The sequence below is a fragment of the Megalops cyprinoides genome, chromosome 9 (genome assembly GCF_013368585.1).
Source record: "Megalops cyprinoides isolate fMegCyp1 chromosome 9, fMegCyp1.pri, whole genome shotgun sequence".
NCBI lineage: Eukaryota > Metazoa > Chordata > Actinopteri > Elopiformes > Megalopidae > Megalops > Megalops cyprinoides.
In genome coordinates this window covers 3434381-3448081 of record NC_050591.1, presented here as the reverse complement: position 1 = coordinate 3448081, position 13701 = coordinate 3434381, and the positions used below count along the sequence as shown (strand labels likewise).

General features: G+C 44.0%; 1 protein-coding gene across 1 annotated transcript; it reads left to right on the top strand.

Moving 5' to 3' along the window:
* The first annotated feature begins 505 nt into the window (after nucleotides 1–505).
* On the top strand, nucleotides 506–13493 carry LOC118783360 (amyloid protein-binding protein 2-like). Its single transcript, XM_036537188.1, has 13 exons — nucleotides 506–1049; nucleotides 3355–3443; nucleotides 4190–4341; nucleotides 4561–4684; nucleotides 5158–5326; nucleotides 8134–8226; nucleotides 9050–9117; nucleotides 9209–9314; nucleotides 9423–9547; nucleotides 10079–10164; nucleotides 10436–10626; nucleotides 11062–11227; nucleotides 11323–13493. The coding sequence occupies exons 1-13, from the start codon at nucleotides 912–914 to the stop codon at nucleotides 11583–11585; spliced, it is 1770 nt and encodes a 589-aa protein (XP_036393081.1). The 5' UTR covers nucleotides 506–911; the 3' UTR covers nucleotides 11586–13493.
* The last annotated feature ends 208 nt before the right edge of the window (nucleotides 13494–13701 follow it).

Sequence of the window (13701 nt, the reverse complement as noted above, 5' to 3'; positions counted from 1 at the left end):
CAACTCTTGAGTTCATGTGGATAATATTTTGGAAGTATTACACAATGCTGTGAAGCACCTTATAGAATTGTTCTTATATTCTGCAACATACAGTTGCATTCATATCAATAAACATGACCCCAAAACTGTGACATATTTTTGGTGATTAAATCCATATTGGAATTAACCATTCTGTTTGTTCATGAGCATGACCTCTGAGCAGGTGCTGTACAGATCAACTGATCCCTATGTTGACAGAATGGACTGAGAGTGTAACAGATAAAACAATCACATCCATTCAATATGAAAATTGCATCCGTATAGCACCTGCTACAAAGCCATCCCCACAAATCCATCTCAGTTCTTAGGTCACCCAGGCACTGGGGCGGGCTGGGCCCAACTGAATTTTCCGCTGGCCCCATCTAGCCTTGCAAGTTATGGCAGTGATTTCTGACTGTGAGAAATGGCAGTTTGCCATCTCGGGTATGCCAGCTGGCTTCGCACAGTGGGAGATGGAGCCATGCCATGGCGATAACAAGCAGAGCATACTCTGCTCAGCACGTGCTCAAAACTCATCGGTGGGTGAAAAAGTTAAGTGTACGTTTCAGTGGTCCGACCATACAATGACATCAGAAGACCGTTCTTCACGGATCTCGGCAACAGCGCACTGACGTCACTGCGTCGACCAACGCTGATGAATATGAGGAAAAAAAGAGGGGGTCTGAAGGGTGGGGGGGTGAGCGGCAAAGATGGGATCATGACACTGGGTTTTTACTACTAAAGCAAATAAATTATATTTAGCTCTGTGTCCCCGAGCTTGAAACGGGTGGGTGTATGAAGAGTTGCAGAGAAAGCGAAGCGAACTCGGCGAGGTAGCGGAGGCGAACGGTAGGAGGGGGCTGCTTCTGCTTGCCTGAGAAAAGCAAAACAACATGGCTGCCGTGGACCTCGAGTGGATCCCAGAGACACTGTACAACACTGCTATATCAGCAGTGGTGGACAACTACGGCCGAGCGCGGAGAGACATCCGATCCCTTCCAGAAAACATACAATTTGACGTATACTATAAGGTAAGAACTGACATAGGATCCCACAGGTAATATGTCATAGCTATCTGCTGCTGCTTAGACACTAGTTATGTTGAGGCATAATCAGCTGCTTGGTTGGTTAGCTTAATTACAATGGCTTCTGTTGCACAGCTCTTTTCAAAACAGTACTGTACTTTTCTGAACTGGCTGTAGTCTTAACTTTACAATGTATTGCTGGCCAAATGAGTGTAGTAAAATTAAATTGCGTAAATATATATTGGCTCATGAAGTATACAAAGAACAGCTAACGTTAGCGAGGTGGCTTCTTTGAGTTAAGTTAGTGGCTGGCTAGCTATCTATATCATTTTGCTGTTCCGGCGTTAAGATGTAGTATCACAGAGGATAGAAAATATTAGCTATATTAATGGCAGGCGAAAGTTAGCTAACTACCCCACCTTGAACTTTCTGCATTCTAACATGGACCCGATGGAGACAGCTATGCTAGCCAGTTAGCTAATTAGCTGTAAAGTCTATATTTCTATCAAGTCAGTAGGTGATCTGGTAAGAACTGATGTAACGAGTCCTTCGTAGAAAAAGCTGTAGGATGAAGTCAGTCATTTCCTAGCTGAACGTCAGCTCGTTATTAAATTGAGCGTTTATTGTTGTAATCATTGTTTAAGTTCTTCATTGTCAGATTTTCTTTTCAAGTTTATAATTATGTGGTAGAGTTAGCTAGGAATATATTCTGTAACTTTTCATAAACTATGTAAGGTAGCTAGCTACCGAGCCATTGAATTTTTTTTTCGCTGAATGTCACAGACTGGAGATTTCCGTTAACGCTTGGCTGCACTCAGCCGAACAGAACTGTTACTGAAGGGCCTTGTGAGTATCTGCTGCTAGACCCATTCTGTAAAATAAGTCAGCTACCTAACTCAGAAATTATTTAAGATAGACAGCTAGCTGGGTGTGGTAGTCATTGCCAGGGACTCTCTATAATATAAACCATAACAGTGGCTAGACAAACATAATTACTGGCAATCAGGCATCTCATACAGTGGATGTAAAGGACCAACGACTTTGTCTTTTTGTCGCTCAGAACTGCGCAAGTAAACAACAACAATTAGAGTTGTTATCGGCAGCGATCGCTGGTTAGAATAAGTAGACGCATTGTGCACGTCAAAACTCTCACACACTGGAGAGTGTTCTCTAGCGACTACCCCTTGGAAGGCTTGCTGCGTCGCTTAAATTCTCACCTCAGCCTGGCTAATTTGATGAGATGACAAACATGAGCGCTTCCCTTTGTATGCTACTACCGGTGAGGGCATTGTTGAAAGCCCTGCCACCAACAAATCAATAACCAGTTCATCACTCTTAGGCAATTCAGTGTGTTATGTAATTAAATCGCAGTTTGGGCTGGCAGGGGTCCTTTCTAATGATTAGAGTTTCACAGATACTCAGTATCAAAGACAAGATTGAGGACAACATTGATGAAGAGCAATGGCTGTTTTTGTGACAGAATATTTCAGAAAGTTCTGAAACTTTCTGGAAAAAAAAAACATGAAGGCTATGTATCAAGTGTGGAGTTGAAAGTACCACAAGAGCACACCCTATGTGAGCAGAAGTCAGACCTGCTGTGAGCTGGGAAAGGATCCAATTTCCCAGAGTGGCTTTCACATGACATGTCTCCATCAAAGTGACTGGCGTTTTGGTTGCAGCTCAGGATCAGTGGGTCATAAACTGGTAATTAGCATAGTGTTAATTTTAACAAGGATGTTCCATTTCCCCACTGTGTTAGGTGTGTTTTTTCCTCACATCTTTCTCCCTCATCTCCTCGAAACATTTGGCAAGGAGTCGATGGAGAGAGGCGAGGACTTACTTCTAATTGGGTGGAATGGACCACAGCATTCTTTGGATGTGATTGGTATCTATATAAATGTGATTATAGAGCGTCATCCCCTCTTTCTGTTTCCACATGGTTAAAATGTTGAATGTGGAGACCCGTTAGAACATCAAAATGCAGACTGCACTTCAGGATTGCATTATCATCTCTCAGATCTGCAGTTGGGCTCCCAACCAATCAGATGTAGTTCTCATTTTTCTGAAGTGATTCTAGTTGGGGGGGCATTCATACAGAGTGATTTTGCCACTCGCATCTTAGATCACAGATCATAGCTTTCCATGGCTGTCACATTGAAAACTTCTCTGATTATTGACACTTAAGTTTGAATGCTGGTTCCAGCTTTACCTGACCAAAGAGGACATGGTGTGATCCCTCTCACTGTCTTTCTTTGTATCTCTCTCCCACCCTTCCCTCTCTCCCTCATCTTCCTGACAACCTCTCTTTTAGCTGTACCAGCAGGGCCGCCTCTGTCAGCTGGGTGGGGAGTTCTGTGAGCTGGAGGTCTTTGCTAAGGTTCTGCGAGCTTCAGACAAAAGGTATCCAACAACTCTGTTGATGTTACCCCTTCTCTGTAGTGACCTGTGGAGTTAAGGGAGATCTGAAGTTCACTGTGTGTGTGAATGGGTGTGTGTTTGTGTGTTAGTGTGTCTTTGTGTGTGTGTGTGTGTGTGTGTGTGTGTGTGTGTGTGTGTGTGTGTGTGTGTGTGTGTGTGTGTGTGTGTGTGTGTGTATGTGTGTGTACACAGGTGTGTGGATCTGAGCTGTCTGTCACGTGACCTTTTGATAATGTAGTCTTGCAGATGGCTTCCCTTTTGGGATATCCACGTCTTTGATTCTACATTCTCGCTTTAACCCATGTCCACTCTACAGTGAAAAACAGTAGAATATCCCCACACACTGTTGTAATGTTCCCAAGTTGAAAGCATTATTCAGAGGTGAAATTTAACAAGGTCTTGACTTGATGCAAACCCCCGTCGTCAAAGCGCTGCTTGGTTTTACATAGGAACATTACATCAATGTGCAGGTGCACTCACTTCTGTTGCAAGTTATTTTTATCACCCAGCACCAGTGGGAAAAGTATGGCAGTGTGCAAGTTCTCATTTCATTCCACTACTGAAAAAATGACAACCTGTAGGGATGCTCTTTGAGATTTCCATCTGGCTTTACTACAGCTGTGTGTTTCTGGTATGACAAATGTGACAAGAATGTGTACGTACTGTGCACAGCAGCACGAGACATTCACACGTGGCCCTGACAGGTGGCATTTCATGTGGTTCTGCAGGCACCTCCTGCATCACTGTTTTCAGGCCCTGATGGACCACGGTGTCAAAGTGGCCTCGGTCCTGGCCAACTCCTTCAGCCGCCGCTGTTCCTACATCGCTGAGTCTGATGCGCACGTCAAAGAGAAAGCCATCCAGTTTGGCTTTGTTTTGGGTAGGCCTCTGCTGACGTGATGCAGTGCATTGTGGGGATGCAGCTGTAGGTATGCTGACTGAGCCGTCCCTCCAACACTGATCCTATATCAGTACCACACTTTGATGTAAAATGGTTGGACATAAGGGTTAGGAGTAGGTTAGATGGATTGGTTGCTGTGGGTAGAATGTTCGCTGAGTGTGTTGGAAAGTGGGTTGTAATTCTCCTCCCATCCTGCAGGTGGCTTCCTCTCAGACGCAGGCTGGTACAGTGATGCGGAGAAGGTGTTCCTGTCGTGTTTGCAGCTGTGCTCGCTGCATGATGAGGTCCTGCACTGGTACCGTGCCGTTGAGTGCTGTGTGCGGTGAGTCTGGACGGGAGAGGGAGGTGTGGCTATGGTGGAGCTTATTGGTATTACTGTTATCAATATGCAGGACAATAAAGCTTTATTGTTATATGTGAATTTGCATATCACCAGTTGGTTATAGTAACCAGTGGAACACCCTGCTTAAGGGTAGTGTCCTACCTGAGATTTAAAGATAGTTTAGTCACAAACCACTACACCTAACTTTCAGTCTGTCTGAATGTTTTCTGTAAGGATTCATAATCGGATGCCTTTGTAGACAGAATTTTGACTTGACACCTTTCCACCACATGATATTGTAAAACAAGAAACACTGTACTGAATGTTACTCAGTATGTGGTGGATGTTGGTCTTCCACTTATTGCTGCCTAGGTTGAAGGACACCTTGCAGTCACATGACACACTAAAAAGGCAAAAAAGACAGCATGTTTTCTGTGTTGCTCAGTGTCCTGTGAACTCTCCTTTGGTTGCAGGTTGCTCCACGTCCGCAACGGCAACTGTAAGTACCACCTGGGGGAGGAGACCTTCAAACTGGCCGAGTCCTACATGGAGAAGCTGGCCAGCCACGGACACCAGGCCAACAAAGCAGCCCTCTACGGCGAGCTGTGTGCGCTGTTATTCGCCAAGAGCCACTATGATGAGGTAGGCCTGGAGCTGGGGGAACCAGCTTGTTACCTTCTCAGTGAGGAGGGTGAGCTCATCTGCTTCTCTTTCTGACTGTGTTTTTCTCTCCTTCTGTCTTTGGTTCTCTCTCTTTCTCTTCTCTCCAGTGGTGTAGTCTAGTTTGCAGTAGTGGGTATTAGGGCTGTGCGATTTGACAATACATAACGTGTGAAGATTGAAAAATGTCTATCGTTTCATATCATGCTCTATCGTTTATTTCGTTGTGTCGCAAATCACAGACTTTATGGCAATATTTTTCCTCATTTGGACGATGTTTTACGTTCTTCCACACGGCACAGATGCAGGCAGGAAATTTGTACGAGTGCGCATGTGCAGAAAGGATCGGATAGCAGGCACAGGTCAGGTAATGACAGCCAACACAAACAAACATGGAGGAGAGTGAACGTGACAGAACTATAGTTGAAAAGTGTTTTTTATTTACCTTTTTATATTTTATACATTAATATATATTTTGTTACATGCTTAACCCTTTTGCATGTAACTTATTTTATGCTGTGTATTACGTTACATGGTTTATTATGTTTTCATTAGCGTTATTAAGCTTCTCATAGTTTTTAGTTAGCATTTGCTATTTTTTAATGTTAAATCGCTGTTTCCCCATAGCTAAAATTAGCTAGAATTTTTCCAATCTAGTGTTTTAATCGCACTGGTTTTAGCATACGTGCTGAATGGCTAATCACACCGGTGTGACCGTACGCGCGAAAGGGTTTTTTGAAAATTTGCACAAAGGTTCTAAATAAAAGGATAAAAATAATCAAATAAAAGTTCCTTTTATTTGTCGAGTATATAATTCAAAATGTAATAAGAAATGGGGTCATTTTATATAAACTATTTATTCATTGAATTTACAGAAAATGTGCTATATCCTGATATGTATCTTTACCATGAAATGAAATGACCTACTGTATATCGGGATATGAGATTTTGGTCGTATCGCACAGCCCTAGTGGGTATACTGTGATGAATCCCCAATCCCCTTCCTTCCACTCACACGCAAACCCCAGCGCAATACCCAACAACCCTGTAACCACCACCATAATCACCAACGCATAGTGTACATGCATTGACACACAATTGAGGCCATTCCAAAGGACTGGGTATGTATTTTCAGGGGATGAGACCTATTTTTTTCAAGCAACATTACTGGTTTTTAGTAGCATAGTGGGGTAAGGGGGGGGTATCCAGACTACAAAGCTTTCCAGATGTGTTTGTACTCTGGCATCTTCACTTTGCTTTGCCTCCATGGCAGAGTGATGGCAGAACTGTGTAGGAACACCAGAGTTTTTTTGAGCACACATAGGCCTACAGAGTGGACAGCTAGAGGACCGTGAGGAGAAATTTGCTGAATTTGCCAAAAAGTGTATTGGATTAGAATGAAGGATTGCACCTTTAAAGTCCGCATTTAACCACCTGACCACTAACATTCACAGTTCAAAGGCTTGTGCATTGAATGCCTCCTAACAATAACTATAGTTATATCAAACATAGTGGGTAACAATCATACGTAGTAGCTACATTAACTTAACTACACCTTGAAATTAAGTAGCCTATTTTTGCATTTACCAGCATACGGCATATATGTGAGTAGTTATACTTTCACTAAAACAAAGTTCCCTACTTCATCCACCTGTATCACTATCACATGCAAGACTGATGTTAACCAAGCATGCCAAAGCTTTTCATGTCTGAGCACTGTCATTTTATCATTTATGTATGTAGCTACGTTTTCTTATGGTGATGTTTAGTAGCCCGTAGTTAGCTAGATTTCGTGGTTAAAACTATGAAAACCATTGCTCACTAGCTAACCTCAGACACACACAGCAAATATAATTCAATACATATATCGCACATCCCCTTCTGTTAGAGTAATATATACTAGCTAATCAGCTAATGTTAATCTGTATGAGATTTTCACTTAGGCCCTACCAGTTGTAACGTTATCAGGCTCCTTTTCTGCAATCTCAGGTGCCAGTCTGCCAGGATCAGAAACTTCAGCTTCTGGCTTTTGATGATGTGTTTTTATAAATTGCAAGAGTGTTACTTGTTTTCATTTCATTTTGTTTTGTTTTATTTCATTTAACTTTATTTCAATATCCAATTTTTATTTTAAAATCCTGAAATCGCACACCTGCAGTGGTCGCATGTGTACTCACTCTAGCTCGTTGGTGCTCAGGTTGAGTGAGGTGGGGGGATGGGGAGAGGGCTGTCTGACTGGGTGATATGAAAGTTTTTTTTTTTTTTCATATTCGGTGACGTTTGCACAGTTTGCTGTCTCCCCAATCCATTGTTTGTGAAAACAATTAGCTCATGTAAAAATTCTGTCACAAAACTATGTTGATACATACCCTTGCACATTTTTAAGTGGGTATATGGAAATCCTGGAGCTTATTAGTGGGTATACAGCGTAGACCTGTGTATCACGTAGACTCCACCACTGCTCCTCTCTCTCTCTGTCTGTCTTTTTGTTGGTTTAACTTTGTTTCCTCCCTTTGTTTGATAAATCAAAGCATTTCTTCAGCTCCTTGTTTTATTGACCAAACAAAGGCGGTTTAAAAGTAAGAAGTCTCTCTATCCTATATATTTTTGAATGTTATTTTCCCCCTGCTTTCAGTGAATATTTTCATGTTTCTCTGATTTATTGAGTTCATTTAATGTGTTTGTTTGCTTTTTCGATTGTGTGTGTCTGTCCTTGTTTATTCTGTGGTTAATTGATGAAGTGAAGGGGATCTGAAGGTCAGCTGTCTGCTCTCTCTGGTTATTTTCAGGCATACAGGTGGTGCAAAGAGGCTATGAGGGAGATCACAGTGGGCTTCCTGCCAGTCAAAGTGTTGGTTGATGTGCTGAGACAGGCCTCCAAGGTAATCAGGAAATTTCACTTTGTTTACAGATGACTTTGGTCAATGACCTAACTGTGACATATACTCCAGGCCCTGTTGAGCCCTGCCCACACAGGTCTGCGAGACACAGGGCTTTGTGTTAATTTCACTAAGATACATCATGATTTTCACATTTTCGTTGAAGAATGACTTCTGTGGGCTGCATACAGCAAAAACTGAAGAATGTGTAGACATGAGAATGCAGGCCTGTTTTCATACAACCTTGTTATCGGCAGCTTTGGAAATGTGTTTCTCTTGTAACAGAAAGCAAAACTGGCCTTGTGGCAATTGTGTGATGGCTTGATTGACAGAGACGAATGCTTTCTTGAAAGGCACGGCTTGTTTACTGTCAATCAGGAATGCCATCAATGCAGAGAGATGAAACAGAAATCAACCCTTGAGTGTTTTCAAAGCTGCTGTTGTCCCACCTTTTGTGTTTGTATGCACACGTTGCTTATGGAATCTCTTCTTGGATACATATTTTACAGTTACAGGGTGTTCACTCCTGTCTGTGTTTGTAATATAGCTTGACCTTAAGTTTGTTGCCTAGCCTGACCTTGAGTTTGTAGCACAGCTGGACCCTGTATTTGTACCTTTACCTCACCTTGTATTGTACCTTGGCCTGGCCAAGGCATGGCAGTGAGAGGCCTTTATTTGCACCCAGATGAATCTGAATTTGCCTGTTTGTGTGTGGGTTCGTGTGACCTTTGACGTGATGGACTCTGTGAGTGTTGTGCAGTGTGTTGCTGGCAGTCAGGGCAAAGCTGCTGCAGCCTCATGTCTGCTCGTTGGTTTTTTTCTACAGGCCTGCGTGGTAAAGCGAGAATTCAGGAAGGCAGAGCAGCTGATAAAACATGCAGTGTTTCTGGCACGGTAAGACATATGGCTGGTGTTTCTGTATGGGAAAATACAATTACGCTGTGTCCAGCTCAGTATTGCTAACTGTACCTCCTCTGTATTCCAGGGAACATTTCGGGCACAAACACCCCAAATATTCAGACACTCTGCTAGATTATGGTTTCTACTTACTTAATGTAGATAACATCTGTCAGTCAGTTGCCATTTACCAGGTAGGTCCATCTTTTTACTTTTATTTGTTTCTGTTTTGATGAATAAAGTAGATTTATTTGGTTAGGCTTTATGCTGGAGGGAGATGTGAGGTTGGTGTAAATTTTCAGACGGCCCTGGATATCCGGCAGTCCGTGTTCGGGGGGAAGAATATCCATGTGGCGACCGCCCATGAAGACCTGGCATACTCCTCCTATGTCCACCAGTACAGCTCGGGCAAATTTGACAATGCCCTGTGAGTACCGGGGATCATTCAGGGATCTCTCATCACGATCTAGATCCACCAAGGCTGTGGATCCATATTTAGCCTCACTATGAGGTCAGCTTTCGCTGTCTGTCGCCGTCTCTGTAATTTACACTAAATTCATGTGGTATTAAAGGGCGGCAAACATCTCTCTTTGACTTGTCAAAGCTTAACATAGTCATACATGGAGCTTTAAATTCCTTTTAGTTTCTGTAGGGAAATGCAAATACCCGTTCAAAAATAAACTTGACAGAAGTGCTGAGTTGGGTGTGTTGTGTAGATGGAAACAGGCTTGTTGTGTCCAACCAAACACTCTTCCTGGATTTATTTTTCAGACAGCCTCAGTGGTACCATTGTCATATCTGTAGTTTTTTAACAGCTGAATTTTCTGTTTCTGTTTCTTACTGTATCTTTTGCACTTAATGAAGGTAATAATTATCACAGAAAATTGAAATGTGTTTGGTTTTTTGAAATGTGTGTCTGATCTGTTGGAAGCTGAGCCTATTGTGTGACCCCCTTCAGATTCCATGCAGAACGTGCCATAGACATCATCACTCACATTCTCCCAGAGGACCATCTGCTGCTGGCCTCGTCCAAACGGGTGAAAGGTAGAGTGCCTCTGTCCACTCTCTCAGTTCTACACTGCCCCCTACTACCCTCTGCAGGGTTTGAGGGGAGACACAGAAAAACACTGCAGTTCTGATCTTTGTAGGGTGCATTCAGAATTTTGTCTTGTCCTCGGTGTCATTGGCTAAGGGCTAGGCTTTGGGCTGGAAGCAAATGGGCAGGGGTGGGGTTGTGGGAGGGGGTGTTACCAATGTGGGGCAGGGCTTATGTTTGATTGACTATTGTAACTTCACCCAACCCCCCTTTCCACAGCCCTCATACTGGAGGAGATTGCCATTGACTGCCATAACAAGGAGACGGAGGAGAGACTTCTGCAGGAGGCACACGATCTGCATCTCTCCTCCCTCCAGCTGGCCAAAAAGGCCTTCGGGGAGTTCAATGTCCAGACGGCTAAGCACTATGGCAACCTGGGCCGGCTCTACCAGTCCATGCGCAAGTTCAAGGTCAGAGTTGCTCTTCAGCAGATATACCTGCCATAGTTCCCTAATTCACTGTACCTCCGCTTTAGTCAAATACAGAGCGCCCTCCCAAAGCTCAGGTGTTACAGTGCAGGTTCGGAGCACAGCATATATTCCTCTTTCCTGTCTTATGGATTACCTTTTTATTCTACAGTGAAGAACCTGTTCATTACAGGATGTTTGTTTGCCCTAATGTGGCAGAACATAGAATAGTATGTTTTCAGTGTGTTGCATGTTGTAGTTTTAAATTCTGCATTTACATGCTTTTCCCATTACCATCTTTTTAGGAAAATGTTCTGTAAGCATTCCCGCATACCTTTTTGAGAATGTCTTCTATGGAATGTTCTGTTGATTTGTTTGTTGGATTTTTGGGAAAGCATTGCTTGAACATCGTGACGACATTCCCCGGGGTTTTTTCAGGAGGCAGAGGAGATGCACATCAAGGCCATCCAGATCAAGGAGCAGCTCCTGGGCCAGGAGGACTACGAGGTGGCACTGTCCGTGGGCCACCTGGCATCCCTCTACAACTACGACATGAACCAGTACGACGACGCCGAGAAGCTTTACCTGCGCTCCATTGCCATTGGTAAGGCCGGGGTCTGCCATCCCAGTATATCTGGCACGCCCATCTCCATTTTTGGATTGTCCTCTCATTGTGTGTCCACTTCCTCCCTCGCCCAGGTAAGAAGCTGTTTGGTGAGGGCTACAGCGGGCTGGAGTATGATTACAGGGGCCTGATCAAGCTGTACAACTCAGTGGGGAACTATGAGAAGGTGTTTGAGTACCACAACATTCTGTCCAACTGGAACCGCCTTAGGGACCGGCAGTTTGCGGTGGCCGACGCCCTGGAGGATGTCAACACCAGCCCGCAGGCCACCGAGGAGGTTGTACAGGCTTTTCTGGTGTCACAGAGCCAGGAGATGGGGCATGTCTGCCTGGACTGATTGCCTGAAAACATACTTGCACGTACACACATGCGCGCGCACACACACACACACACACACACACACACACACACACATACACAACCTGCTCAGTTTCCCCTGGGTACGAACCTCGAGCGGCACATCTGCAGGCAAGCACCTGTACACTGTGGAGACGGTGAAGATCTGTGGACCAATCTCTTCACTTGCACCAGCAGCTCCCTTCTTTGCTGAAGAGACCCTGACTCCTCCCCCATGCTCACACAAACACACACATATACACGGGGGCTCCCGAAGCTCTTCACATGTTTTTCTGCAGATTATGGTCCTGACTGTGGAAATGGCTTTAAGAGGACAGAAACAAGAGAGCAAAACTGAGCCCTTGTAATAGCCTCTGTCCTTCTTGGAGCTGTACAGTGACACTCGTGTTTTTTGTGTGTTCTTTTTTCATTTTGAGGTTGTATTTTTTGTATCTAAACAAGAATAGCCTCTCACACTGTGGGAGTAATACCCAGTGTGTCCAATCCTGTGGCCCAGGAGTCGATCAGGATGGAATGAGCAAGCCCCATCCGGTCAGTCAAAGAGAGGCAGGCCTGATGCCCAGAGCCAGGGAGCTGGCTCCTCCCTGTTGTAAGGGAGAGGCATGCCTCAGTTCCCAGTGTTGCATGTTTCTAAGAGAAGTGTTACTGAAGTGGTTCTGTTCTGGAAAGCACTGCCTGATTCACTCTGTATTGGTTCTGTTCCAAGAAATAACTACTTGGTCCCATGTGTTGACTGGACCTGTTAAAATGTTTTTAAAAAAAGAAAATTGGACCATTATGTTACTGTGGTGATATCTGAAGACTCTTTGGACCAGTGGCTTTAGAGTAGTTTCAGATATGAACATGCTTGAGAGTTAATCAGATTTTACTTTTTTCCCTTATCAAGTTAACAGTATGATTAAAAAATGTAAATGCCAATCAAGTAAACTGTTTTGACACAGTGATTTATGAATGGCCAAACCAAAAAATGACTTCAGACTGTAGTGTGAGAGCATGACCAGGAGGTGGCACCCTGCTTGTTGGCTGGGAGGCAGTGAGTTTGCTGTGAAGGTTTACTGGTGAGGTGCTGGCCTTGTTCTCACAGGGTGCTCAGGACAGCAGGGGGCTGCCTGCTGTGTCACTAATACCCCCTACCTGCCCACCCCGTTTAGCTGTGAAGGAGCATGACTGAGGTATGTGTGTGTTTCAGGAGGGGGTGAGTCTCAATCTAAAGGTATAACCCCCTCCCCCCCCCATGTCATGACACATGACACTGAAATGGTGGCAGAGCCAACTCCATGAGAGTCCTAAACGCCTTTATACCTTCACCTGCTCTCCCATACTGAGAGGATTTAAACACCTATGTGTGAGTGAGACTAAGGTAGACAGCCCTGTGCGTGCGTGTGTGTGTATGTGTGCATTCCATAGCTAATAAATTATTGCCTGCTTTCAACATTTTTAGAGTCCTGGATTTTGGTCTTTAGAACTTTGAGGAGCTTGAGGTTCAAACAGAAAGGATTTCTTATCATATGTGGATTGCAACACCAGTCTATAGGAAAAAAAGGAGGTCTGGTGAATAAATGCCTCTTTGTTACACTTCTGCATGTGTATTTGTATGTGTGTTTGTGTACGCATGTGTGTATGTGTGTGATTTTAGCCTTCATCCGCTTCAAGCCAAAGCCTTAAAGGAGGACGAAGCCTCTGGTGCTCTGGGTGGGTGAGAGAACTCTCTTCTTTGCCACTGAGGTCTGGGTCAACTTCTTGTCATGTGACTGATGACATGTCCGCCTCTGAGCAGTGCTGTAGACAGACCCCTCCCATGGTATCAGTCTGTGGGACTTGTCAATGGGGTGGGATGGGTGGAGGAGTCATACGTGCAGCAGTATCTCATTAATAAATCCTGATTTCTTACGTGAAGTGCATTTCTGTTTGATGGAAATGGATTTTGAGACATCTTAAAATCTGAAGTTAGCAAACCATAATGTTCTAAAATGTTTGTTTCTATGTCTTATGTCAGTAATGAATATGTTCTGACCACACTAAGACCTTGAATACAGACAAGAGGGCCTCAGGGATGTAGATAGGTGTCACTAGTCATCACACTGATGATGACAGCG

Excerpts from the sequence above, each read along its gene's own strand:
- LOC118783360 (XM_036537188.1), top strand. The coding sequence starts at position 912 with ATGGCTGCCGTGGACCTCGAGTGGATCCCAGAGACACTGTACAACACT. Across the intron at positions 3,444-4,189 it reads CTGCGAGCTTCAGACAAAAG|GCACCTCCTGCATCACTGTT; the intron begins GTATCCAACAAC and ends GTGGTTCTGCAG. Across the intron at positions 5,327-8,133 it reads CCAAGAGCCACTATGATGAG|GCATACAGGTGGTGCAAAGA; the intron begins GTAGGCCTGGAG and ends GGTTATTTTCAG.